At 39.4% G+C, this 27,401-nt stretch overlaps 1 protein-coding gene across 5 annotated transcripts in view; it reads right to left on the bottom strand.

The window, feature by feature from the left end:
* LPIN2 (lipin 2) overlaps positions 1-27,401 on the bottom strand; it is a 92,850-nt gene that overhangs the window by 51,989 nt on the left and 13,460 nt on the right. The window contains exon 1 of one of the 5 annotated variants that reach the window (XM_014832872.3): positions 13,543-13,901. The exons of the other annotated variants lie outside the window; for them this stretch is intronic. Coding sequence (XP_014688358.1) covers positions 13,543-13,650 — 108 coding nt within the window. The 5' untranslated portion in view covers positions 13,651-13,901. Of the gene's footprint in view, positions 1-13,542; positions 13,902-27,401 lie in introns of those variants that run through there. 5 annotated transcript variants of the gene reach the window in all.

Raw genomic sequence — 27,401 nt, 5'->3', positions numbered from 1 at the left:
TGTCAACTTGTTTTAATTTTCCTTATATTTTATTAACTGCTTCTTAACTCTCACTTTATAAAATGAGAAACAGGAAATAGCAGCAGCCCAAGGAACAGCCCTGTCCTCAGTGAAGGAGATGGCCTCCACCCCTAGGAAGTCCACAGGGTGGATGGTCTATTAAGCCCCATCTGATCTCCCCCAATCTAAAGTCCACGAGGCAATGCTGACAGCTGCACATCTAACATGCACTACCCTAAAACGCCTCCTCAAGATCACAGCAGGTCCCTTTCTGCCCCACAGTGCAGGGGGGCTGCTGGAACAGGGCTCTCCTTCATCTCTAGGACCACTTAGTCCCCAACTACAGAATGTGTAAACTAAAATCCAGTGTCTCCCAGCAACCTTCCTGAATACACCAATTTCTCCAGACAGCCTTTCTGTCACAACAAAAAAGGAAGTCTGTAAAAGCTTAACCAGGAAAGGTCCCTCAATATAGTACCTCTGCAGACTTAATTTAGAAACAATCACGTGTCTGATAAGACTTATTTTCATACAAAGTTGAGCACCTGCTTCATGCCAGGTACCACAGTAAGTCCTTTTAATATAAAGATAGTAAAATTCTGCCCTCCTCCTCTCAGAGGTCTAACAAGAGAAAGAGACATCATAAATACTGTCTTAACTTACATAATGCCCATGGTAATGCTATTTTGGTGATTTTTAAGACGACTAGAGAAAGGGAAGAAAAAAAGCTGCATGGCAGAGTTAAGGAAGGCTTCAGGAAGCAGAAAATATTTGTTCTAGGGTGGTAAATGGGTGTGAGGGGTCTATCAGGCCAAAAGGAGGTCCCTAGTGGGCAGTTCAGGGCAAAGAGACTAGCACATGGAAAGGGTATGCTGAGTTTGAGGCAAAGGTGAGTGACAAAAGGCCTGAGACCCACGCCTCAAGTGTATCCTGGGCAACCGGTGCAAGCAGTGGTTCTGGTCAGGAAAGTGACATGATCAGCTTGGGAGTGGGGAGGATGAACTGGGGAGGAGGATGCTAAAGCAAGACCACCTCAGAAGCTACTACAACCAGTTCAACTAAGAGATGGAACAGCTCTAAAGGCAGAAGAGGTACAGAGGGGACTGACAATCAGTAAGACTTGATGACTGACCAAGGTGGGTGGGGTGCTAAGGAAAAGCAAACAGCTGGTCAGGATCATGCCACAATTTCTAGACAGAGCAAGAAACACATCTGGCACATAGCTGGGATTCAGTAAACATTGTTGAATGAATAAACAAAGCACCTCAGATATGGAAATAAAAAGGGGAGATCTGGTAGGGAACTGCCTAACAATACTGAACTTCAAGAATACTACTTACTACATTGGTTCAAAATTTTGTGTACATGAAAATCATCCCAGACAGTTTTTAAAATGCAAACTTCCTTGAATTTTTAAGTTTAATAACTGGTTATAAAGATTAGCTGGATTAGGGAATCATACCTCCATGTAAAAGCAAGAGACCCTCTGATAAAATTCTATGCCTATTCTTGCTACCTCCAAAATCAGTCTGTCATAGAACAGACCACAGGGAGGCTTAAAGCCTTGCGCACGGTCCTGGATCTTTCTTTGGAGACGACACACAGGGGAGTCTTGCAAATCTCTCTGAGCTGGCGGCTGTCCTCAGATGATTCCTTCCTGAGAGATGTAGCCAGGATAATCCTCTGGAGGATCTGCAGTTCTAGTCAATACCCTGTAGACTATAAGCTATCTTTCTGAAGAAGAGCAACCCCATCACCTATACTGTTTGAAGGCACAGTCAGGGTCTGTTTTATGTCTAACCAGCTTCTTTTTTTCCTGCTAGGTGAAGAAAACTGCCAAGGACCACAGTGTACTTCAGTATTTCTCAAACAGCAGTCCCTGGACTATGTGCAACAGAATCAAGTTTCGGTGGTTAAGAATGTAGATTTCTGGGCCTCAATCCAGACATAAAAAACTGGAGGTAGAGTCTTCCAGGACCTGTTATCCATGATTCTGATGAACATCCAGGTTTGGGAACTACCTCCAGTCTCTACTGCGTGAACTTTATCCTCCTAATCCTGATGAAGGTTGTTGAGAAAACCAAGTTGTTATGGGCTGAAATACATACCCCGGCCTCTAAGGTGTATCTATTAGCTCGACATCTGATCCAAACTTAACAGACCTTGAACTTTATACACTTTAATGAACAAACAGCTGAACTGATCATTTTATAAGACTTGAATCTAGGACTGGCAGTGGTTCTGTCAAAAATCATTTATACGGCTTTGTCATTTATAAAAATTCTGGTCTAGGAAGACTTCTTTCCTAGGGGTTCCTTCCCTAATTACAATCTAATATTATTCAACATTAACCTTCGGGATACACAAGAAGAGGGAATTTTCTGATTCCTGTTTTGGAATTTGAACGGATACATGCTGCTATGACTAGCTCAGGAGGTAATAACAGGGCTCTCTGGATCACAATGATTTCATCTCTTGGAGATCCCCAAACACAGGGCTAAATCCCCAGTAGCCATGTCTATGATATGAGACCGAGGCCTTGGTATCAGCTAGCTGATGGGGTAGGGAGACACCTGACCCAAACGAGGCCCACAGATATTCCTGAAGTGTGTATGGAGAACCGAAGTGGCCAGACACCGGCGGGGCTGAGCCCCCTTAGTGGGGATCCAAAAGGCCTACTTGCTCAAGACACTAGGATGCCACGCAGTCCTAGCTCTTGCCCTCTCATTATCTCTCTGAATGATGAACAGCCATGTTTGTTTGCCTGGCTTTGGCTTGTTCAGAGTCCATTTCCGACGTCTGCCAACAAAGGACTTAAACACAAACAGGCTGATACTGATTCTGACTTGATAAAGCTGCCTGGCGCCCTCTACCACCCTCCTCCCCAAAAACACTCAGGGAAAATTAGCAAGAAAATACTCCAAATGCAGCCCAGTGAAAGCCTTCTTCTACTGAACAACTCAGACTTTTTTTCATTTTAAATGAGATGACGTGAGGCTGGCCTCAACCTTAGCTGTCAAGGCTAGTAAGCTGATAAGTTCAGATTTCAAATCTGTCACAACACATTTTCTTTAAGGAAGTTTGGAAGCACAGATTTCCGCTCACTGGGCTCACTTCTCTGATTTCACCACACTTACTATCTAAAATGCAGATGAACAATTATCTTGGGCTGAGTAAGGTTCAAAAAAAGGAAGACACTTTGCTACTACAGCTATACATTCTTTCCCAAGCCTTGGCCCCAAGTTTTACTCAACTATTTGCTTTGGCTTTTCAGCAGGTATAACTAAAGGAAGGACTGTAAGTGTCACCTATTTCATCTTCAAAAACCATCAATTCCCTGCCCTCCACCCCAGTCACTGGCCTAATAACTTCAGAACAGTCCTTCAAAACCCAACACCAGTTTTCTTCTCAATCCATTAACTACTGTTGGTTGTCGATCTAATATTTTAAGAGAGGAGTAAGGATGTTTTAGGCTTCCCAGATGAGGGGGAAATGGGAACAAATAAAGTATGTTTATAAGAGATTGTGAACAGAGCATAATGGAAAAGAAGATCAGAAAGAGATGGGGCGAGGAAGCAGGCAGGCTCAATGGCCGGGCTGGGAAGAAAGCAGAAGGCAGTAAGAAGGGGTGCACGCCTGTGCCCGCCCACGGCACCCTGCCCTTTCCCCTACCCAGCACAGAAGCAGTCACCACACTGCACTAATTTGTTTATCCCACCTCCACACTCTAAGTTCTGACAAAGAAAGGAGAAGTTTTGTATGCTTCACCGTTTCCCCAGAGCCTGGCACAGTGCCTAGCAACAGAAGCTTCTTAATGAGTATTTTTGGATCAACGAAGATATGAATCAAAGAATGGACAAACGCAAGATGTAGTGAACAGAATCAGCAAGGAGAGACAGGAATACACACAATGTTTTGTACTGTAACCTGAATAACAGAGAAATTCAAAAGGTAAATGAAGATATGGGTCACCTAACAATGGGGGTATATTCTGAGAAATGTGTCGCTAGGCTATTTCTTCCTTTTGCAAACATTGTAGAGTATACTTACACAGAACTAGATCATATAGCCTACTATACACCTAAGCTATATGGTACTGATTTTAGGCAAACACTGTTGTATATGTGGTCCGTTGTTAACCAAAACGTCATTATGTGGCACACGACTATACAAATAGAGAGAGAGCAAGAGTGCCATACACTTGAAAAGAATGCCAACAACAGTGGAGGCCAACCCAACATCTCCAAATCAATGCTCAGAGATTCAGAAACCAATGCCTTTCTCTGGATGCTGGTGAAGACCTCACAGAAAAAACTCGCATGAATCTAGTCCATGTAAGTGACAATTAAGAATAACATCCACCTCAATGAGCAAATTTAAAAATATCCCTGTGAGAACAAATGACATCCGTGCAGATCACTCTGAAGAACACTGAGCACCCCACAGCGACTTGTGGCGGAAGAGAGACTATTGGTCTGTCAGGGGAAGTCAGTGTGGGGAAGTCAGCCGAGACAGAAGCAAGGCTGAATGCAACAATGATCATACATGACCAGACTATTACAGAAAACAGAGAGTGAAAGAGAACAAACTTAGGTCATCATTTCCTACTAGTCTGTCTATTTACATGAAAATGCCCAACATTATAATTCTATAGGGCACAGAATTCAAGGTAAATGGCAGGCAGCAATAGTTTCAATTTCCCAATGCTCAGTAATGTACCAGAATATTCATTTCTTCAGCAATAGAATTGGTGCAAAGAAAGGAGAAATAAATGTTCAATTTTACAGACACCTTTTTTTTTTTAAAGATTTTATTTTTCCTTTTTCTCCCCAAAGCTCCCCGACACATAGTTGTATATTTTTAGTTGTGAGTCCTTCTAGTTGTGGCATGTGGGATGCCGCCTCAGCATGGCTTGATTTGCCAAGATCTGAACCGGCGAAACCCTGGGCCGCCGAAGTGGAGCACGTGAACTTAACCACTCGGCCCCCCAATTTTACAGATATCTTTAGATGTCACTACACATAATAAAATGTGTTCCTTGAGTATATCCTAAAGTGGCAAGCAGCACACTAGGAAAAGAGGGCCCCAACGACTTTCCTCTACCCCCACATCATTCCGGTGACGAAACTTATTTCAAACTATCACAGCTCTCTACCAATTTAATGCTTCTCATTCCTGCATTTCTCTCCAGCGCTTCTCCCTTCATTCCTCAAATTGCAGAATAACACCTCATAAGAAAGCTTTCTGATAATTTAGTTCTTATCTTTGCTGTCATGGCTGAAATACGCCCAGTTCTAACCTACTTGTTTATGAGGTGACAGATCATAATGTTACAGGGAGCATTTAACCTGACTAGAAACTAGTAAGAAACACAGAAGTAAAATCATTAAGAAATGTAATGAGTTTAAGATTCTGTTGATAATTAATCATGAAAGATAAACTATTACTTAGTTAATCTTTGTGTAATGGTTATATCTATCAGCATATTAAAATTTCTAGCTCAATATCCATGTCAGGTCTGCTATGAAATGCAATTTTAAGATTTTAAATAGATGTACCTTAAACTATTCAAAATAGATTTTCCATTAAAAAAAAATTAAGGTGTACTTTACATACAGTAAAATTAATCCTTTTGTAGTGGACAGTTTTAACCATGCGATCACATAACCACCACTACAATGAAGATACAGAACTAGATCATGCCCCAAACACCCCTATGCCCCTTTGTACTCAATCCTCTTCCCCTATCTCCAGCCAACCGCTGATTTGTTTTCTGTCTCCATAGTCTTGCCTTTTCCAGAATATCATATAGATGGAACCAGACAGTACGTAGCCTTTTAGATATGGCTTCTTTCACTTAGCATAATGCATCTGAGATTAATCAACATTGTTGCAGGCATCAGGAGTTTGCTCCTTGGTGCTGTTAAGTAGCATCCCTTTGTGTGGGTGTACAAAAGTTTGTTTATCCATCCATCAGCTGAAAGACATCCGGGCTGTTTCCAGTTTTAGATGATTACCAATAAAGCTACTAAAAACATTTGTGTACAGGCTTTTGTGTGAACATAATTTCATTTCATTTGGGTAAATACTTAGGTGTGGGATTGCTCATATGTACTTCTGCAAGGTTGATATTGTAGCTAACGTTTTTAAGATATCTTGAGTACACCTGGGAGAGTTTGCTATTAGAATAAATCCTTCCTTAAATTATTTTACAAAGTGGTAATAATTTAACTTTTATAAGTTTGGATTTTCCTCTGTGGTAGGTGTTTAAAATAGAGATTCACTTACACTGGTAAAAATTCAAACTCATCATTTACTCATGCTTTAACATTTTAAACTGTGCCTATCTCTGACAAACCACCTATAACCTAAACTACAATTCTGATGTTTTACTCAATGTTCTTCCTAGTGTTAGCCATGGGGAAGTGATGGGGGAAAAGAGAACAGATGCCATTTTACAGACCTCACCTCATTTAATCCCCACAATTAGGTGAGGCAGATGTTACATGCATCGTACTAGCAAGAAAACTGATGCTCAGAGAAGATAAGCAACTTACCTGGAATCAAACTGTGACACAAGGACAGGTACAGACAAAAGTTCAGGTCTATCTGTCTCAAATGCCCAGGTTCTTTTTACTGTGCTTGGGACCACAAGCTCCTAAAAACACTAATGCTAAGTTTATGTCATTTTCAGGGCTATGTGTAAGCAGGAATTTCATAAATCTTTTACAAGGCCATGATGATTCTTCTATATGCTATCGTACATGAAAAATGTTAAGCTTCTTATTAGGAATAGTCTGAAAGATATGATTACACTATGATCACAGATATGTTTTAATGAACATGTTCTCATCCCAAACTTTCTATAAGAGAATTGTGTGGCTAACTGATTTTGGTGGTGATCATTGGTAACCATCAGCAACTCTAAAATAAAACAGGAAGTCTGATTGTTTGGCTCACTTTCATGTATAAAAGCCACACCATCTTAGCAGGTTTCTATGGAAACAATACACAGTATCTTCAGTGATGACTGTCAGTTTAGTTCAGACATTGGGAGGATACAATGTCCTTTGACATAGCCTGACTTTATTTGAAGTTCTTTCTATTTATTCACTGACCTAGAAGTCAGGAGTTGACATCACGACTCTTCTTCTATGGTCAAAATTACAGCTGTGAGACTGGGAACAAATGAACATGTTCCTGCAGTATGCAGGTCTAGGGAAAGACATGTTAAACTTCGCTCCTCTTCTTCTCATGCCCCCAAAAGAACCTCAGTTATTATCACAGATGAATTAAGCAGAAATTTTAAACTTGGTCCAACTATGGTAATTCCCTGGGCTGAAAGTCCCTCCCCCTGCATCCTATGGTACCCTGGTTAAGTTCAGGTGGGAACAAGCCAGATGAATCACCTCAGTAGGATTTGAAGGTCACTGTACCTCTTTCACTAACTTAGTAGCTACCAACTGAAAAAGTACGTGCAGGTCTAAAGTTCATAGTCCAAACACCCTAAACAACCCAACGCTGAAGAGTTTATTATCAAGAAGTCTGACAAAGCACCTGCTTTAGAAAGAAAGATATGCTTGAGAGAAAGAATGTAGACCGCCTCATCAAAAAGAAGATAATTCAAGGATTAAAATAAATTTGGTTTTAGTGAAATTCTGTGCGTTTGTCATTTGAGTGGGTTGCATGTGGCCTCCCTGTGCATTCAAACCACTAAATACTCCCTCGAGTGTGCTCAATTTCTCTGACAAATTTTTTTCTAAGAATGCTGGCCATGAAACTGACCAGTTTCCACTCCACTACAAAAAACAGGGCACTTCTCCTAGGAGATTGAGTTCCTTTCATTATGAAGACTAAGAGTTACATTAAAAACTCTTTTCAGTCTAAGAGGAAATGATGACTAATTCAAGTAGGGAAAACGACAATGATTCACCAAGGAAGAGACTGTTCATCAAAGAAGAGTACTTAAAGCTCTAAGCCTTTCAGTCCAAAACGTATGTAACAGATATATATCCAAAAGCCATTGTTCCCCAAGTCTGATTAATCATAAAAACTTGGGAAGCTTCCTAGAGAGAAGACTAAAAGGAACCCTGTGGTATTGGGCTGGAATTAGAGGTCTCCGTGGACAGATGCACAGATACATATGTGCTTATGCCTGACAGAGTATACATATTTAACATTCTAGCTGTCTCTGTTAAGAGGATCTAGAACCAAGGATACTCTAGAAGCAACAAGCACATCCAGAGCCCAGATCTTGGTTTCTAAATACCATTCTCCAATCAAAGAAATCAGGGCTCCTTGGAGAAGTGGCTGATCCCAGGGCTGGGGGCAGGAATACAAAATGATGCTGGAGCATCTAGTACTGCCAGAAAGTAGGAAAGTGCTCAAAATGAAAAGAATAGGGGCATGTTAAATAACACAGGAGCTAACGTGAAAGAACTTTCAATGGCTCAAGCTAGAACAATTTGAAGAAAATGATAGTATTAGATTACAATCTAAAGAATATTCAGCAGTGCACACTGACATAAATTAAATTAATAAATAAGTAGAGAGAAAGGACAGATTCTCTTAAAGATGAACTCCAATTAATAAAGAATGAGGGGAATAGAAAACCACTATTAGAACACAACAGTAATAGGGGGCTGGCCCCATGGCCGAGTGGTTAAGTTCGCGCGCTCCGCTGCAGGCAGCCCAGTGTTTCGTTGGTTCGAATCCTGGGCGCGGACATGGCACTGCTCATCAAACCACGCTGAGGCAGCGTCCCACATGCCACAACTAGGACCCACAACGAAGAATATACAACTATGTACTGGGGGGCTTTGGGGAGAAAAAGGAAAAATAAAATCTTAAAAAAAAAAAAAAAAAGAACACAACAGTAATAATTGTGGCAGGCAGTGAATATTGAAAAGAGGACAAAAGTTTGAGGAGAAACAGAATGTTTGTCTATTCACAAAGTATCTTTCCTAAGATATATATTCATTACAAAAGGAAAAATAGTAACTTCACAGTAGAGAAACCCGGTAGACACTACCTTAACCAAGCCATCCAGGGAAACTTCACCAGTAATAAGAGACCTTGACATCAGGGATCCCCTGATACGATAATTCACTGAAAAGAGGCTATCGCACGTGTGGTATTCTTGCCAATCACCACCAATCTCCATCTAATTAGGAGATAACATCAGAAAAACTCAAATTGAGGGGAATTCTACAAAATAACTGACCAGTACTCATCAAAAGTGTAAGGTCATGAAAGAAAGGAAAGATTGAGGAACTGTCACTGATAGGAAGACTACAGTGATATGACAACTAAATCCAAGGTTTTGTTTAAAAACAAAACAATTTCTGGGCTCCACTACCCCCTTCAGTTCTGATTCAGTTCTGTCTGGGAAATCTGTCTTTTACATTTAAAGCTCAGAAGGGTTTCCAGTGATTAGTCAGACTCGGGAATCACCATCCTTGGCTGCCACTAGAATCACTGTGGAGCTCCGAGAAAGCCTGTGGACCAGGCCACGCCCTAGACTACAGGTACAAAGTACTTTTTAAAGCCCCCAAGTGACCCCAAAATGTCAGCTTCTCAAGCTATGTCTGATGACCACAGGTAAGTGGATCAACTCCAGTCCCCTCTTGAAAACTTAAGTACACAGAATTGAAGGGTATACTTCCTGCTGTCCTGCCTCACTTAGCCTGAAGGAAATACTTTTCAAACATAATGTCAATCTTATGACAGAGTATCAGTCTCTAATGGTTATGAGCTCATGTTTTGTTAGAATATAAAAGAAAGATGACAAATGACTTTTATTATCTTAGCACTGCCCCTTGACCTAACTGAGGCTAGCCTCTATTTGCAGTTCAAGTAGAGTTCAGATAAGTCTCAAAGAATGTAATAACATTCTAGAGATTTCCCTCCAGGTTTTCCTGGGTATGATTTGCTTTAGGCAAATTTCTGATAAAGGTCTTTTCTACACAGATATGGGCTAAGGTTAAGATGGTACACCAAGAGCACACAAAGTTCCAAATATGATTTCATCACAGAGTTAAAAACGATACTCTAATAAAATAAGATCAGCATGTTGTATTTCCACCCTTTGAAAAATATCTTCCCTAAATGTCTCATGTTAAGCAAAGTAAGAGAGCTCAGACAACGATTGTAGGTTATGCAATAGGCTTCAAAGAAGAGACAAATAAAAAAGAAATACTTTTCGAGAACAAGACACAAAATAGTAAAAAATTTAACAAAAATTATTTCCCCTACCTTTAATTAGATAAGTAGTAATGTAAAACACACACGCAAAAATTATCTACTCTAGAATTGGTGTTTATAATTTTTTCTTCAGTAGAATTGGGTTTGTTTTGAATACTTAATACCTAAGATATGAATGTAAAACACAAACTGCATAAAAAGATAAGTATTTTTCCAAGAGAGGTAAAATTTTTATCCAGATCCTTTCAGAGAGTTGTGTCCAATTCCTCTAGACTGAACCAAGGCCTCACTTTTTCAGACATCTAAAGATACAGTTATGGGATGATGACTTGTTTTTCCTACACACACAAAACTGACCAGTACCTGGATCAGATCTACAATACTGGGCTTATCCTAATCAACTGGGTGAATCAGCTTAGCTAACTGGGAGTATGTAATCAGGACCAAGCATCTGGGCAAACTAAAAGAGGTAGTATTCAGCCATTTGCTGGGGATCTGTCTGGGTGTGTTACTCACAAACTCAGAGCAGCAAATAATTCAGACATATTAGTAAATGCAAACCAAAAAATTTGTGAGCATCTAGCAAACTCAGTGAGGCACATATATTCGCTGAATGAAGAGAATTTGTTTTCTTTGAATTCACAGTTCAGTCGTGCATCTACTGTACTGAGGAGCAGTCGAATGCACGCATATGTTTTAACTGTAAGCCATCTCTAAGACCTTCCTTTCTGAAAACAGATGGCGGCATAAATACAAAAATGGATAATAAATAATTTTCAAACAGCCTAGACATATTTCTGGCCACAGCCTCTAAGCTACTTCCCCCCAAATTCCTGACCTCATCTGTGACGTCAGGATTAGAAGAGGCAAACAAGTTGTGAAAAACATCAAGATTTTCAGAGAATGTACTCCTTCAAACTGCCTAACAACATCACTACATTTCTGTGAGGAAAGGAAATTCTTTACAACTAAATAATCAGTTTTGTGAACACAGTCCTTGTTGGAGTGGAGGAAAACGTTTGGTTTGGGGCCCAGTCACCTAGCGCTGCTGTAGGATTTGGGCAGCAGGGAGCAAAGACAAATGTGCTAAGGGGGGTGGGGGCGGGGAGGGAGGCTCCTCCACCCCTCACAGAGGATTTCCTATCTCATACAAGGCACTGTGCCCCAAGCCACACGCCCCGCCTACAGGGTGACTTGCTATCTTCTACCACTGTTTATGTCACTACATCTTGCTGTAAATAATATAAATACACAAAATTCTCTCTGAAAAAAGAGCTTTTTGGTCTCAACTGCACAGGTGCCCAGGTCCTGTGACAAAGAGCATAGAGGGACAAGGATGGAGAAGCACTGCCCTCAGGGCTTCCTGGAGTCCCCTCCTGCTCGTGAGGATGTGAAGACCAAGGTCAAGGCTCACTTCTGCCCCAGGAACAGGTCACAACCCTTGTGGATGGGTCTCATCTCTAGTAAGAATGGCCAGATGCCCTCTGAAGTCCCTTCCAGCTCTAAACCACAGAAAGACTTGCTTCTAGAAGCATTTCTTAGGATTACAAGTTTGGCTAAGAACTCTTGCAGTACATTCTGCCCTAATTTAAAAAATGCAATCAAAGTAATTTAAAATAAGGGGGGAGGGGTAAACAAGGCCAGCAGATTATTTTGGAACTTCAAGGTATTTGAACATGAAATAGTTTAGCCTCTTCCTTACCAAATAAAGGAACTATCTTCACTTGCTTAAAAATTATGGAAACGTAATTTTTCAAAAATTCCCAATTTCTAACAAAGCACAGAAGTCTTTTGATGGTTTGTTACATTATGAGATTTATACATTTACGGTCCAAATACATAAAATCATCTCCTTTAAAATGAGACTTTCACCTTCCAACAAGGTTTGCCTGGACCCTGAAAACCAGGATTCTCCCTTGCCACATTCACCCCCAGGTTATAAAGTCTAACTTGTATATAATCAGCACGGCTTATTAAGCAGATATCAAATCCGGGGTCCTGAACACAAGTCATTCAGAAAATCCAAGTTTCTCTTGGGGCAGGGAGGTGACCCATGCGACTTCAATGTTCTAACATCACCATAAAAGGTAACTTAATAAAATGCAGCCGAATCGAACACCAGGCGACCTCCCTCTAGAAAACACCAGCAGTAGGAAGCATAACAACTTCTTCCTGTGATGGGTGGTGTGTGTGTGTCAGTGCTACTTGTTAAATGAATTTTTTAAGTATTTCCTAAGAGTCAGCTATGTTCAATACTCTCCCTTCTGACCTTTACGACAAATGTGCATGAATCCATGCATGCACAGACTCGATACTATTAAAAGGAAATGTCAAAGCTAAACTGCCTCTCACTAGCACCGACTCCCATTCATACTCACACAATGTCCAGTTCCATCAGTTCCCAAGAACCCCGAACGAGGACACTTGTACCAACCGGTCCAAAAGCAAAAAGCACGCAAACGTGATAACATTTTTAAAGGTGACAAAAATTTTTATAACTATAAAACTAAAATCAATCTGATTATGAGCCACATTTTAGAAACTGCCTAATTTTTGTGTTGTTTATTTTACACTTACTTCTATAAAAACATACTATTTTCTAAAAAAAAATCTTTATCTCATTGCATTTACTTCAGATTATTTTTAAAGGAAAAGGTTTCATAGGCAGAGTAAAGTTATACTGTCCTTAATTCCCCTGATGTTTTCTTTAATGCAGACTTCCAGAACTTGCACTAAGTGCACCTGACTTGTTTTATTTTACATCTTGTAAGAAGAGAGAAAATGCTAGATTAAAAAACTCAGACAATGTGCATTTTCCCCATATATTTCAAGCTTAGAAAATCTGTTTGTTTGCGATCATAGGAGAAAAAAGCCTGTGGTCATTCTTCTCTGTCATATATCAGAATAAAATGCCAGTTTCAAAATATTAGTTTTCAAAAAATTCTGGCTAGGACCATAAAAGTTTTAAATGTTTTTTATTCCTCAACTACTACACTTGGATGCAAAGAGAATATGAAACTAGATACATTTAGTTTGAAACCCAGTTTTTAAAAAACTTCTGTTTAAAGCAGCAACTTCATTTTCTTTTCTAGGCAGAAAGTCATTATTTGTTAAATAATAAGTAGAAAAAAGTAGAAAGATGGCATAGTGTGAATGAGAGAGAGCAGGTAGCCAAAGATGCCTGTTGAACATAACTTTTAAAAGTTGATAAAATCCATTATGATGCTACAGTTTGCTAAGAAAAGGCATGAGCATGAGGCCCCCTCCACTCCCCGGCCTTCTCTCAAACCATCCAGATTGGGCAAGCAGGCAAATCACACATCAGTGCACGTAACTCACCAGGATACCAGCAGGGGCCTTTCCACGGTAAACACCTTCACTTTTACTTAATGAGCCTTCATGAACCTTCTCCTCCTTATCTTCACTATCATCTTCTAAGGAAAACATCTTAAAATTGGAAGTAGCTTATCAACCATGTCTTTTTTCAGAGATGAAGGTACACTTCTAAATTACCAAAACAGAAAGCTGCTCTGCTGACAGACTGAGTGCAAACTGTTTGCAGACACAGTCATATGGTTAAAACTGAAAGGAAATGGTTCTTTAAAAAAAAAAAAGATACACACACAACTTTACCAGTAAGATTTGCTCAAAACGCCTCAACCCCTTCTCTCTGAAGAAGATAAGCAGGGGCAGGGGACAGGCTGTGCCACGTGTTTACACTGATAGGTAACAGGTCCTGCCAATCACACGACGGCCACTGCAGCTTCTATCACACGGGACAGGGATTGGGTTAATGATTCTCTAAATCAATCAGATCCTCGTTTGTAGAAATAAAAACACCTATACATATGAAGAAGTAATCTTAACTTTTTAGTTTGTCATATTGGCATGACCCAATATATTTTCACTATTGTGGAAGGGAGATAGCCTGCTGAGCACTATAAATAATGAGCAAATTATAATAATAATTATTATTAATATTAGTTATATTGTTATAATATTAACATTATATAATAATATAATAATGAAGAACTTAACCTCAATAGTATGACAATGCAACATTGTAAAATTCAAACATTCCTGGTATTTCCTTTCCACTCAGTAAATCAACATATAGTAACGTCAAGTGAATTTTTTTAAAACCTAAAACACACTTAACACATACAAAATATATTATTTTTTAATTAAATACACTGTTTTATTCAGGCCAGTGTCTAGAACTATGCTGTTCGTTACAAATAGCCATTTGGCTACATTTGGCTAAATGTACATGTGGCTACATTTGCAATGTGGCTGGTACCAATTGAGATGTGCTGTAAGCGTAAAATACACACACAGAATGAAAACAGAGTGTGAAATAATCTCTCATAATTTTTTATATATAGGTTACATGTTGAAATGACAATATTTTGGATATACTGAGTTAAATAAGATATATTCTTAAAATTCATTTACCTGCTTTTTTCTTTTCCTTTTAATGTTACTAGAAAATTTAAAATTACATATGTGGCTCCCATTATATTTCAATCAGATCGCACTACTTTAGAGTTTTGAGACAATCTTAAGAGAAGTGTGTGTGTGTGGGGAGGGGGTTGGGATGAACACTCAGCCAAAGTTCTACTAATGAAGAACTGAAGATGACAGGATTCTTCATCATCCCATGAAAGTATTTAGTTAATTCATTAACAATATACTGGCTGATCCTTACATATTTAATGATGTTCACATAATTTTTTATTCATTCATTTTTTGCTTGAGGAAGATTAGCTCTGAGCTAACATTTGTGCCAATCTTCCTCTATTTTGTATGTGGGATGCCTCCACAGCATGGCTGATGAGTAGAGCAGGTTCCCACCTGGAATCTGAACCTGGGCCGCCGAAGTGGAGCACGTGGAACTTTAACCACTCAGCCATGAGGCTAGTTGAGACGTTCACATTATTAAACCTTTTTCTCTACCTCTAACCATCACTAAATGACAAAATTTCCAAATGTGTGATCAAGTAAGAGGGAGTTGGTAATGTTTACCACAGCAATATACCACCAAGATACATACAACGAAAATGTGAAATGGCAGAACCGAAAATAAATTTCACCAAAATTAGATACGGGAAGATTTATCTTGCATTCAATATGTTACACTGCTTGCTGCCCAGACTACCAGATATCAATGAGCCTGGAGTACACAGAAGTGCCCACAGGCATTCATAATCTAATTCAATATACATCATGTACACAAATTCCTCCTTTCAAAAGAGAAGCGATTATTTTTGGTCTAATTATGCAACGCATAAAAATTTAAGCCTCTTCCTCCATGTCCTACTGCAGTTCCAGATCCCCAGCATCAGATGGCAGTAAAAAAAATCAGTATTGGGGTGCTGCCCGTGGGAAAAATGGAAGAAGAAATGAGAGGGTGGGGAGAAACGGAAGTGAGTTGAGGAGAGAGGAAGCAAGTAGAACAAGAAAGGCGATTAAAGAGCAACTATGTAAGATGAGGAAGGGTAGAAAAAGGAAAAGCAAGGGAAATAAAACCTGGAAGAGAAGAGAAAACATGCAGGGGTAAGACAGGAGAAGGGGGGAACTGTAAGTAGGAGGGTGGAAGGAGGGATGAAGAAACAGGGAAAAGAAAACCTTATCCATTTTAAATACGACGAAACTGAGGACCAGAAAGAGGTCAGCAAACAGTGGGCACCTGATGCTGGTTTGGTGTTTCTTCATGAAGCCAGGCTGAGACCACAAGAGGAGGTGCTAGGGGAAGGGGGATGGAGGTTGACAGGGAAGAGGGAGGAAGAGCGGCAAGGTCCAGGAGGGCAGAGGTTGGCGGGCATGAACTCTGTTCAGGCAACCTTCGCCTGGAATGCCTCTTACACAAGAAGCAAGCTCCAGGCCAGCCACTTTGGTTTCCCGCTAGTCTTGGTATTGTTTCACTGTTTGGATGGATGACTCATAGAATGTTCTGACTGCAAAGACGTATGCACCATGGACCCAGTGGGTGAGCTCATCTTCCAAATATCTATTTCATCACAGGGTGCACACCTCTGTCTTCCCCCTGTGGTGACCTGTAGAGCACCTGACCCCCAGGCTAGTACCCAAAGTTCTGGTCCCAGACCATCCTTTGAGTGGGAGCACTTCTTGGACTTGATCAGTAAGAGCTAAAATCACAACCAACAATTCTTAATCATCCATATGATTTTTCAAAGAAAAATGCTACTCTATAGTCAAACTTTTTCTCTATAGGCTAAGAATAAATGGTTGAATATTGAGAAAAACATCTTTTTACTTTTGCATAGCATCTTCAATAATCTTAAAAAAAACAAAAACAAGTAGAAGTTAGAAGTCTTTTTTCCAAGACTTAAATTTTTCAAGAAAAAGTCTAGCTTAGGGAAACAAAGCTAAAATGCTAGTCAGGAGAGTCAGAATCTTGTTCAGATTCCACAGCTGATGATAATGCTAGTAAAATATATACCTTCTTTGTTTTTTTCCACTACTAATCACATAAGTATATGAGACTAGGTATTATAAAGGGCTTTTTAAGAAGATGTAAGGATTTATTTAAAACTTCCTAACCTGAAATTTGCATATTTGAAGTTGGGCTAAACTGGTTCAAAAGAAATACCTTTATGCTACAAATTATATTCTGATTTTAACACAAAACATGAAAATAATCTACTCCCCCAAGTGGTCAAACTGTGGAATAGCAACATATTTCTACTGAAATACCAAAGAAGAGATGAGAACTAAAAAGCTTTCATTAGTAAAAAATAATGAAAATATTTTTTAAAGCCTCAATTACAAAGAATTCATAATTTCCACCATAATTTTTCTATAGTGGAGGAATTAAATCAAGTGCATTTCTGCATTTTCAAGGTCACTCATGACAAAGAGACCCACACAAAAGAACCACAGCCACCTGAAACAGATTTCCTTGAGCCAGATGGTTCTCTTATCATCTATACTAACGCATAAGTTTTTCTTCCCATGTCTAGAATTACTTATAATTCATTGTTTACCTATGAAAACAATCCAAAAGGGACTGATATGCTTTCTTCAAAACCAAGAGAAAATTCCTCTTGATACCACTCTGACATTTCTCATACATTTGTAGTTTAACTGCTTACTGGATCACACCTATCTAGTTTACTCAACTTACAGTGTTTCTTTACATCCTCACACAATCCCCAAACTAAACAAGACAGCTAGTACTATTTCATTTGCACTGTGAATGGATGAATAATGAAATGCAAACATGTCTTTCTAGGAACACAGAAGGAAAAACAGGAAGAGTGTCCTGAGGTCAGAAGGCCTAGCTAAAAGTGACTCTCCCAAAGATAATCCTCTTGAAGACTTACATTTTATCTTTAAAATCCATTTTTAAATATGAAAAACATGACTAACTGGTCAAAGTTTTCTTCTACCAAGTTCAAGGGCAAATGTATCACATTTACCGTATGACCTAGAATATCCTGTGTATACATCCCTGTTTAAGGAGTTTGGGAGTGACAACCTCTGAGGCCTCACCCCTCTGAAGCTTTCACCCAATATTCTGAGACCAGAGAGACAACCTGAGAGTTGTGGCTGTAGCAGTTAAGTATATCTGATTATTAAGAGAGTAAAGCTAAACAGCCCAATCAAGGATCAGAAGAATCATGGACTGATTTGTGTCACAAATTCTGGACAACACTTCGAACAAAATAAAACCAAAACAAGTGGGAAATCCTCTGCCCACTCAGAACCCCCACGGCATGTGCCTCACTGGGTGTATGTCCATGTCTGATTAAGTCACAACTGCTTCTGTTTAAATGTCTGCCTTTTCTTCTCTCATTTCACCCTCTGAACAGCAGTAGGCAATGGCCCTGTCCCCACGGTGACACCCTAAGTATATAACAATTTCCTACACGATGGCTATGTCACCCCCATTTTGCTTACACTCAAGAAATCCTTTGGCAATGCAAGTCATATTGTCAAACTTTAAAACAGTAAATAATGTTCAAAGTGTGGTGCTTTAATCTCTTCAGAAACAAATTCTTGGCTATAAACTCACAACCAACAGGAGCACATCAGTGTATCACAACAGTGAGCGAGGCCAAGAAGTTACCTGAGGAAGCATAGTGTGGGGATTCTCCACTGCAAGTCAAAAAGTGAGATGGCTTAAAACTTGCCAAAGAAAACAACAAATAATAAATGAAGGTGAGCAAGAAGTGACGATATCAGTAACACTTAAGGAATTCACTCAAGAGGAATTTCCCTTCTACAGCTGGTTCTGCACATTTGTAACTAAAGATTTTCCTGACCACTTGAAACAGTGGTGACGATCGTTTTAATTATTTTCTTGCTGTGATTTCACCTCTTTCAAACAATTACAATTTTTTATTTTAAAGATAGTAGTAATTAGCTAGTACTCTCCCTCTTGCCCCCTTCTTCCATCTATGTAGATGAACTGCTAAGGTATGTTAAGTACTTAGAAATCAGGAATTTAGCAATAATCTCTCGGATATGTAGTTTCTTAAGGAAAAAGTAAAAATTCTATCATATATAAATTCATACAAAAAACAATAAATACACTAGAGTCTCAAGAGATAAATGTATGAAGGACATAAACAACTGACCCCCCATATACATAACTATCAACAGTGAGAATCTGCTCATGTCTTACAGCTGCCACGTGCAGAAGCCAGGACGTAAATCAACGTCAGTCTGACTCCAGAGCCTTTGCTTTTAACTCACTGTGATGTTTAATCTACCACTTGCCTGCTATCATATCAGCAAGCATAAAGAAAATACCACCCCAGCAGTTGGGATTCTTGTTTTAAGAATCATCATGTGCTGCTGGGAAGAGCCATCCTAACAGGACAGAGGGTGAGAGAATAAATTATTGATTTATGGCATTAAATGGGTTCCCCAAGGAACCGCGCAACCATGCTTTGTTTCTGTGGTCATCTTGCTCTCCCATTTCTGTTTCTTTTTCAAACTTCCATGTTTCTCAACCTGAATGCAACCCCATCACCCTTCCCTCTCCATCAGAATATGCAGCATTTCATATTCTTGTAGGCAGGTTCATTTGTGCTCAGACAGTGAGCAGCAAAAATACATTCCTTTGAAAATGATAACTTAAGGAACTTACTTTTACAATGTGACAGATTTTATTTAACTGTTGAAATTTAAATGAAAATGAAAATAATCAGAATCTTAGATTATTGCCTTTCAAAAGTTGAATCTGCCTACTTCAATCTAAAGTTCTCCTAAGACATATAAGAAAAAGAGAAAAATTCTAGCATTGGTACCCAGATTTATACATGACAACAGCTATATTACACAACGATGAACGCAATTCCAAGGTGGCAGGCGTAGCTGCATTCTCCATTGAGGGTAAAGCATTAAGTTAGCTTTGGTATTCTTAGAAGTTAAATGCTTGTAATGTCTATAATTTAACCGTGCAATGTAGGGACACATAAAGGATCCAAGAAAGCAAAGAGGTATTTGAAAGCAGCAACATTGGAAGAAAGGTTCCCCTCTTCCAAGGACACAGCATCACTGAAATGCAGAATAAGTGTGACATTTTATTAAAATTTATTTTTCTTCCAGACTCAACATACTTTATAAGGCTCTCTGAGGAACAGGATATCTAGTTTGTCAAAAAATCATTAGCCTTTGCAGCGAATCAATTTTACTCAACTTATTTATTGATTTATTTGGTGAGGAAGATTGTTGCTGAGCTAACATCTGTGCCAATCTTCCTCTATTTTACATGTGGGATGCCACCACAGCATGGCTTGATGAGCGGTATGTAGGTCAGCACCTGGGATCTGAACCCATGAACCCTGGGCCACTGAAGCGAAGCACACAAACTTAATCACTATGCCAGCCCCCAATTTTACTCAAGTTTTTCATGTATACTTTAATCACAAAACTTCTGGATGTGAAGAAGAATAAGCAAATAAAGGTGACTTAAGCTAAATGTTCATGAGAAATGGTATGGTAAGCCAATATTTATATTGAAACCATAGAAGAAAACACATTACTGGCAGCCTAGCATTATTTATCCAGTACTTAACTCTGAATCACACAAATCACACCCTGGAGTCCTTTGCATATATTATCTCTGATCTAAAAAACTTCTGTGAAAGATTTGCTTTATCCTTATATTTTACAGATGAAGACACAGAGGCTCACAGAGATTATGTGCTATATCCAAGATCACCAGCTAATTTTTAGAAGTGTTAAAGCCAGGTTCAAGCCCTAATCCACCCAGTTGCAAACCTCAAGATGTCTTCCACAGTATCTTCTAGGACTTGGTACTTAAGTTGGAACTCAGATGTAACGTGCTAGGTATTTTTAAAATTGCAAATATTATAAAGGGAATCTAAAGGAATAAAATATCTAGGAATAAATTTAACCAAAGAAGTGAAAACTTGCATATTTAAAATTACAAAACATTGCTGAAATTTAAAACGATCTAAGGAAAGAGAGAGACATCCCATGTTCACAGATATGAAGACTTAATATTGTTAAGATGTCAATAGTACCCAAAACAATCTACAGATTCAATGCAATCCCTCTCAAAATCCAAACAGCCTTTTTTTGCAGAAATGGAAAGTCAAGCCTCAAATTTATATGGAATTGTAAGGGGCAAAAATAATCTTGAAAAAAGAAGAAAGAACAAATTTCCTGACTTGAAAATCCATTACAAAGCTACAATAATGAAAACAGTGTGGTATTGGCAATAAAGATACATACAGACCAATGGAACAGAATTGAAAGTCCAGAAACAAACCCAAACATCTATAGCCAACTGATTTTTGACAAGGGTGCCAAGTCCATTCAATGGGCAAAGAATAGTCTCTTCAACAGATGGTGCTGAGACAACTGGATTTTCGGATACCAAAGAATGAAGCTGGACCGCTACATATAAAAAAATCAACTCAAAATGGATCAAGGACCTAAATATAAGAGCTACAATCATAAAAATCTTAGAAGAAAACATAGGAATAAATCTCTATGATCTTGGATTTGACAAATGATTCTTAGATATGACACCAGAAGCGTGAGTAACAAGAGAAAAAAGTAAATTAGATCTCATCAAAATTAAAAACTTCTTTTCACATCAAAGGGCATCATCAAGAAAGTGAAAAGACAACCTACAGAATGGGAGAAAATATTTGCAAATCATATATCTAATAGGAATTTAATACCCAGAATATATAACAAACTCCTACAATTCAACAACAAAAAGACAACCCAGTTAAAATAGGGGCAAAAGGCCCATGGCCAATAAGTACATGAAAAGATATTCAACATCATTAATCTTTAGGGGAAAAAAATCAAAACGATGGTGAGATACCACTTTAGATCCGCCAGGATGGCTACAAAAGAAAAGGAAAATAAGTGTTGGTGAGGATGTAGAAAAACGGAAATTTTTGTGCAATTGAAACCTGGTGAGAATATAAAATAGCACAGCCACTGTGGAAAGCAGTTTGGCAGTTCCTCAAAAAAGCTAAACACAGAATTACCCTTTGATCCGGCAATTCCACTCCTAGATGCATATCCAAAAGAACTGAAAACAGGGAATCAAAAGATACTTGTACACCAACGTTCATGACAGTATTATTCACAACAGCCAAAAGGTGGAAACAACCCAAAGGTCCATCAACAGACAAACAAATGGATAAACTAAATGTAGTATAGACATACAATGGAATATTATAAAGCCATAAAAAGGAATGAAGTTCTGATATAAGCCACAACATAGGTGAACCTTAAAAATGTTATATTAAATGAAACTAGCCAGACACAAAAAGACTAATATTGTATGATTCTACTTAAATGAAATATCTACACTAGGCAAATTCTTAGAGAGAGGAAGATTAGAGGTTACTAGGGGCTGGGGAGGGGGATGGGAATTAATGGTCAGAGTTTCTGTTTGGGTGGCGAGAAATTTTGGAGATAGTAGTGAAGGTTGTATAACACTGCAAATGTAATTAATGCCACTAAACTGTATACTTCAAAACAGTTAAAATAGCAAATTTTATGTGTTTTACCACACAAAAAAAATGCACTGAAACCGTAATTGAAACTTGAAGCAATGTCAATACTTGCTTCAATGGGCAATGTCTAGCCCAAAGCTAGAAATGAGAATATATTTATTGTTAACTATAAATATCACTGTCTTCTATTCCCACACTATTACTAACTAGCTAAGTCACTGTATATCCACTAGGCCTCAATTTTCTCGTCTAAAAAATGAATTTCTAGATAATTTCTACATGCCTCTAGGTAAAACAATAAGACATTAACTAAAGTTTTCTGAGCATTTGACTCTACTAAAAAGAAAGCAATTAAGTATTTCCTACAATCTGGTTTTCAACATGAGCATGGTGATCCTAAAGCATGACCCTTCAACAGAATATAATGTGTAAATTTCATTTTATGTTTATCTACGCACAACAGAGAGCTTCCCCCAAGTCAAAACAGTTACATTAGACCAAAACAAATCCACTTCTGACCTCAAATTCCTAAACTAAGCTTCTAAACAGACCTAGAAGTAACCTTAGAGAATATATAGTCCAATAAGAGTCTGTGTCATTCTCATTTTTGAGAACCCAACTAAGCTCTCAAATATACCCTCTTTACAGAAAACGTGCACACCAGCAGTATACGTTTTGACCCACACAACCACGCATGTAATTCTGTTGTTTGAGGAGCTGCAGGAACTCCTCTATGACTGATAATGTGGACCCCAAGGAAAGAACTCCTGATTCCAATCTAAATTGCTGTTTGAAAGATGAGAACACACAGGTACTGGAAAATTAAATTACTTCGCAGTCAAAGTAGATAAAAACATGCTCAATCTAGTCTTACACATCATATAACAACTCTTAAAATGAAATAGTATAGAATGAATATAAATGCATGCTGATTGTTCATTCCGGAAGGACAATGCTATGGAAACGTTCATTTAACAAACATTTGCCAGCGCCTACTATATGCCATAGCATACTATATGCCTATTATAGGCCAGGCACCAGTGCAGCCTTTAGCAGACCCTGTATATCACAAACCCAAAACACAATGACAGTGTTTGTGTTTCTTCTTTTCAGACCCTAGGGATGTTTTGTGAAAACAATTAATTTAGCTAAGGGCACAGGAAGGAAGCACAAGCCAAAGTGCCCCCAGACCTGCACCCTGTGCTCCCCTAGCAGACCCGTGCTATGCTCAGGCTCTCAGGACAGGACACTGCTGGGAAAAGGCCATTGGGGGCAATCCTGGCCAAGCCATGGGGGTGACTGAACCCCGTTAATAGTTTAGAACAAAGCTTCTCAGCCTTGGCATAGTGACATTGGGGTCATATCATTCTTTCTGGGGCGAGGAGGGGGGTAGCATGACAGCCTCCCACCTCCAGATGCCAGCTTCATCCTTCCCAGTGGTGACAATCAAAAATGTCTCCAGTCATTTCTGAGTGCCCCCGGGCACAAAATTTCCTCCAATTGGGAACCACTGGTTTAGACAGATGGTATGTGGCCCTGTATTTATATGACTGTTCTAGCTGGGGTCTCACAAATGTCTTTTAAATTAATGACCTCTGAAGGCTACAATAAACCAAGTCCATTGATATGCCACTGTCTAGGATGTTGTTAGTACTTTTTTTCTGAAAGAACTGTCTTTAAATTAAATTTAGGTGCTACACAGGATAAACATCAGTATCATTACTATATGGTCACAACACAAACAATACAAAAATAGACATGATTCATCTCTGTCATACATGATCCACCAGATGTTGCTCTGAATGACTTCTGCCTATTTCCAAAAGCCTAATCTATCTTTAAGGATAAAGATCTTCCACTACTGAGCATAAAATGATATATTTTGAGACTCTGAAAGCAATTTAAAAATGGAACGGGCGTGTCAAAATGTTTTCAAAAATGACAGTATCATTAAAATGCATATATTGCCACTACAGTGGGCAATGTACACTAGAATGCATAAGTTTTTTGGACTTTTATAATTAACTTTTTTTTTGAGGAAGACTGGCCCTGAGCTAATCTGTTGCCAATCTTCCTTTTTTTTGCTTCTTCTCCCCAAAGCCCCCCAGTACATAGTTGTATGTTCTAGCTATAAGTCCTTCTAGTAGTGGCATGTGGGACACCATCTCAGCATGGCTTGATGAGCGGTGCTAGGTCCGCACCCAGGATCTGAACCAGCAAAACCCTGGGCTGCTGAAGCGGAGCACGAGAACTTAGTCACTTGGCCACAGGGCTGGCCCCAATCTTCCTCTTTTCGCTTGAGGAAGATTGTCGTTGAGCTCACATCTGTGCCTATCTTCCTCTGTTTTATGTGGGATGCCACCACAGCATGATTTAATGAGTGGCATTAGGTCTGTGCCCAGGATCCGAACCAGCGAAACTCCGGGCCCTGAAGCAGAGAGTGCGAACTTAAGCTCTATGCCACAGGGCCAGCCCCTGAAAGCATAAGTTTTTAGTCATATTCCCTTACAGTTACTTTTTTTTTATAGGAGTACAAACATATTATCCATATGATCCATATCATTCTTTCTGGGGTGAGGAGGGGTGCAGCATCACAGCCTCCTTATTATCCATCTGTAATGACAGCAAAACTGAAGAACTTGAGGTTATTAGATCCTAAGGGTAAACTTTAGACTTACTAAATAATGTGTCTCATCTGTTAAACAGTAATATTTTTCATCCTGAAAATTGTCCATTAATTATCATCATCCATCACCCCCATCTCAATAGGCACTGTGAGGCTGCAGGAAGGAAATGACTATTTGCTCACATCCCAAGACAATACGTATGGTATATAACTATCTATCAAATATCATATACATATCCCAAACAACAGAACCACACTCCATTCCCCACTCCTCCTTACCACACACAGAAAGCATCATGAGGTTTTAGAGAGACTTTGTCACCGACATCAAGTTCTCTAAACCTTCTAGGAACTCCAAAGCTGGTTGTAAACTTTTGCATAAGAGCTGTCAGCTTCAACACTTCATGAATATGTACACTCCATTTTTGAAGGCACGTATTTTTCTAAACTAACTGAAATTCAAAGGAATATTAGTGAGATCAAAGCTACAGCAATCACCTTCAGGACATCAAAAGAATGCCAAGCCACTGTGTTTGTAACCCTCTAGTGTGCTATGATGAAACCAAGACAATGCCACAATTCTAGTTAGAAGGTGACTTCTGCTGCATTAACAATTTCACCAACCTCACATACTGCGTCAATCATCTTTTAATGACTCCTGTAGGTAGAGAGAAAGATCTTCCCTGATTACTAGTAGAACACCAATTAAAAAAAAAGATACAAGAGGAAAAAAACAAGGACTATCCATCAGTTTACTTAACTGATGTCATAAAAGTGACCAGGAGAATTCCTCAGTTTCCATGACACACTCAGTTTTTTCAAACACCTACAATCACTCTTGCATTTAACTCTCAGGAATGCAGTCTCCCAGTTTCCCAGAGGGAAGTCTTTTCGATCAGTAAGCACAGATTCACCACTTCTCCACTCTTCTCTTTGGAACTGCCTGGGTCTACCTGTCTCAGTTAAATAGAACCTGGTGACCACGAGGCTGAGAAGCAGGGATGTGAACTCCTGTGCAGCCATGCAGAGATCCTGCTCCCAACTCCAGGTACCCCATGCCGGTGTCTGCAGAGGGTCCTGGGAAAGCGGGGAGAGGCTGTGGAGACGGGTGAGAGTCTTCCACTAACGCCAATTAAAACAAGCTCGAATTCATGCCCTGCTTTATTTTGCGCAGTGCCCACTGGGACCCCAGGGGAATTTTCAGAACCGTTAGGAGGCAGACCTCCCTTTCCCAGCTCTGGGAGGACATTCGGGTGGATAAAGGGAGAAGCTGTGGAGACAGCGACTGTCACCAAGTGCACTGCCGCTTTCAGTGCCACCCATCACCCCAGTTTGAGTTGTGTCCTAGTTTTATGTAGCTTTGCAAAGCAAACACAAGGTAAGGCTGCACAAGTGTGTTATCACAAGCTGACCCGCACACTCTACTTCAACAAAAGAGAACTCCCATGAGCATCAGTAAGTCAGTGAAGCAACATTTGGAAGGCTGGAGAATAAAACCTGGTTCACTCACTGATCTGTTCAAAAGCAGTGTCTACTCTGATGTACCAGGCACTATTCTATTCTGAAAGCTGGGATCAAGCAGTGAACTTGGCTGAAGAGGTACCTGTCCTCATAGTGCTTAGATTCCAACAGAGGGAGAGAGACAACAAATGAAAAATAAAATTCTAGACTAGGATAACAATTATGACGTAAATTAAAGAAGGTGACGCTGCCAGAGAGTAAGAGAGGCAGGACAGGAGCGGACAACTTTAAGTAAAGGGACTGGGGATCCAAAAACAAGAAAATGTATGAGAACTTAAACTCCAGGAAGGCTCATATCTGAAAAAGAAATAGAGGATAATTAACACAGAAGACGGAGCATGGGAACCTGGCTGATGATGTTCAGGGAACCATGCCATGATACAGCTAGGATTTACTTTCTCACAAGACACCACCGCTGTTCTTTCTTTAGTCCTTTTGCCAACCTTCAAGTTACTTTAGAAACAAAGCAAGAACAGAAAATGAGGTGACTCAGATACTGATCTTAAACATTCAGGAAACCAGCAGAAATTTTAGTAGTCACACAAGTCTGAACAAAAATCTCCAGCTGTAATCTAAAAATTACTTACTAAGAGTTGCTTTCTGATCTTCAGTGAAGACAGAGGCGACTAAAAGCATCTTTAAAAATATTACAATAACTAGACATTCTGTTAAACACAGAGGGTGTCACACACTTTATCTTTATTCCCCCTTGAAACTCACTGTTATGACTGAACTATGGTCCCCCAAAATGGTAAGGTGACATTCTAACCCTCAATTCCTCAGAACGTGACTTTATTTGGAAAAAAAGATCTTTACAGATGTAATCAAGTTAACATGAGGTCATTAGGGTGGGCCTTAAATCAACATGACTGGTTTCCTTATAAAAAGGGAAAATTTGGACAAAGAGATGACACACACACACAGGGAGAACGCCATGTGAACGTGAAGGCAGAGATCAGGGTGCTGCGTCTACAAGCCAAGCAAGGGTAAGACTGCCAGCCCACCACCAGAAGCCAGGAGAGAGGCCTGGACAGGTTCTCCCTCATAGCCTCAGATGGAACCAACTGCTGACA

Source organism: Equus asinus, chromosome 7 (assembly GCF_041296235.1).
Source record: "Equus asinus isolate D_3611 breed Donkey chromosome 7, EquAss-T2T_v2, whole genome shotgun sequence".
Taxonomy (NCBI): domain Eukaryota; kingdom Metazoa; phylum Chordata; class Mammalia; order Perissodactyla; family Equidae; genus Equus; species Equus asinus.
This window is presented reverse-complemented; position numbering and strand designations above follow the sequence as displayed.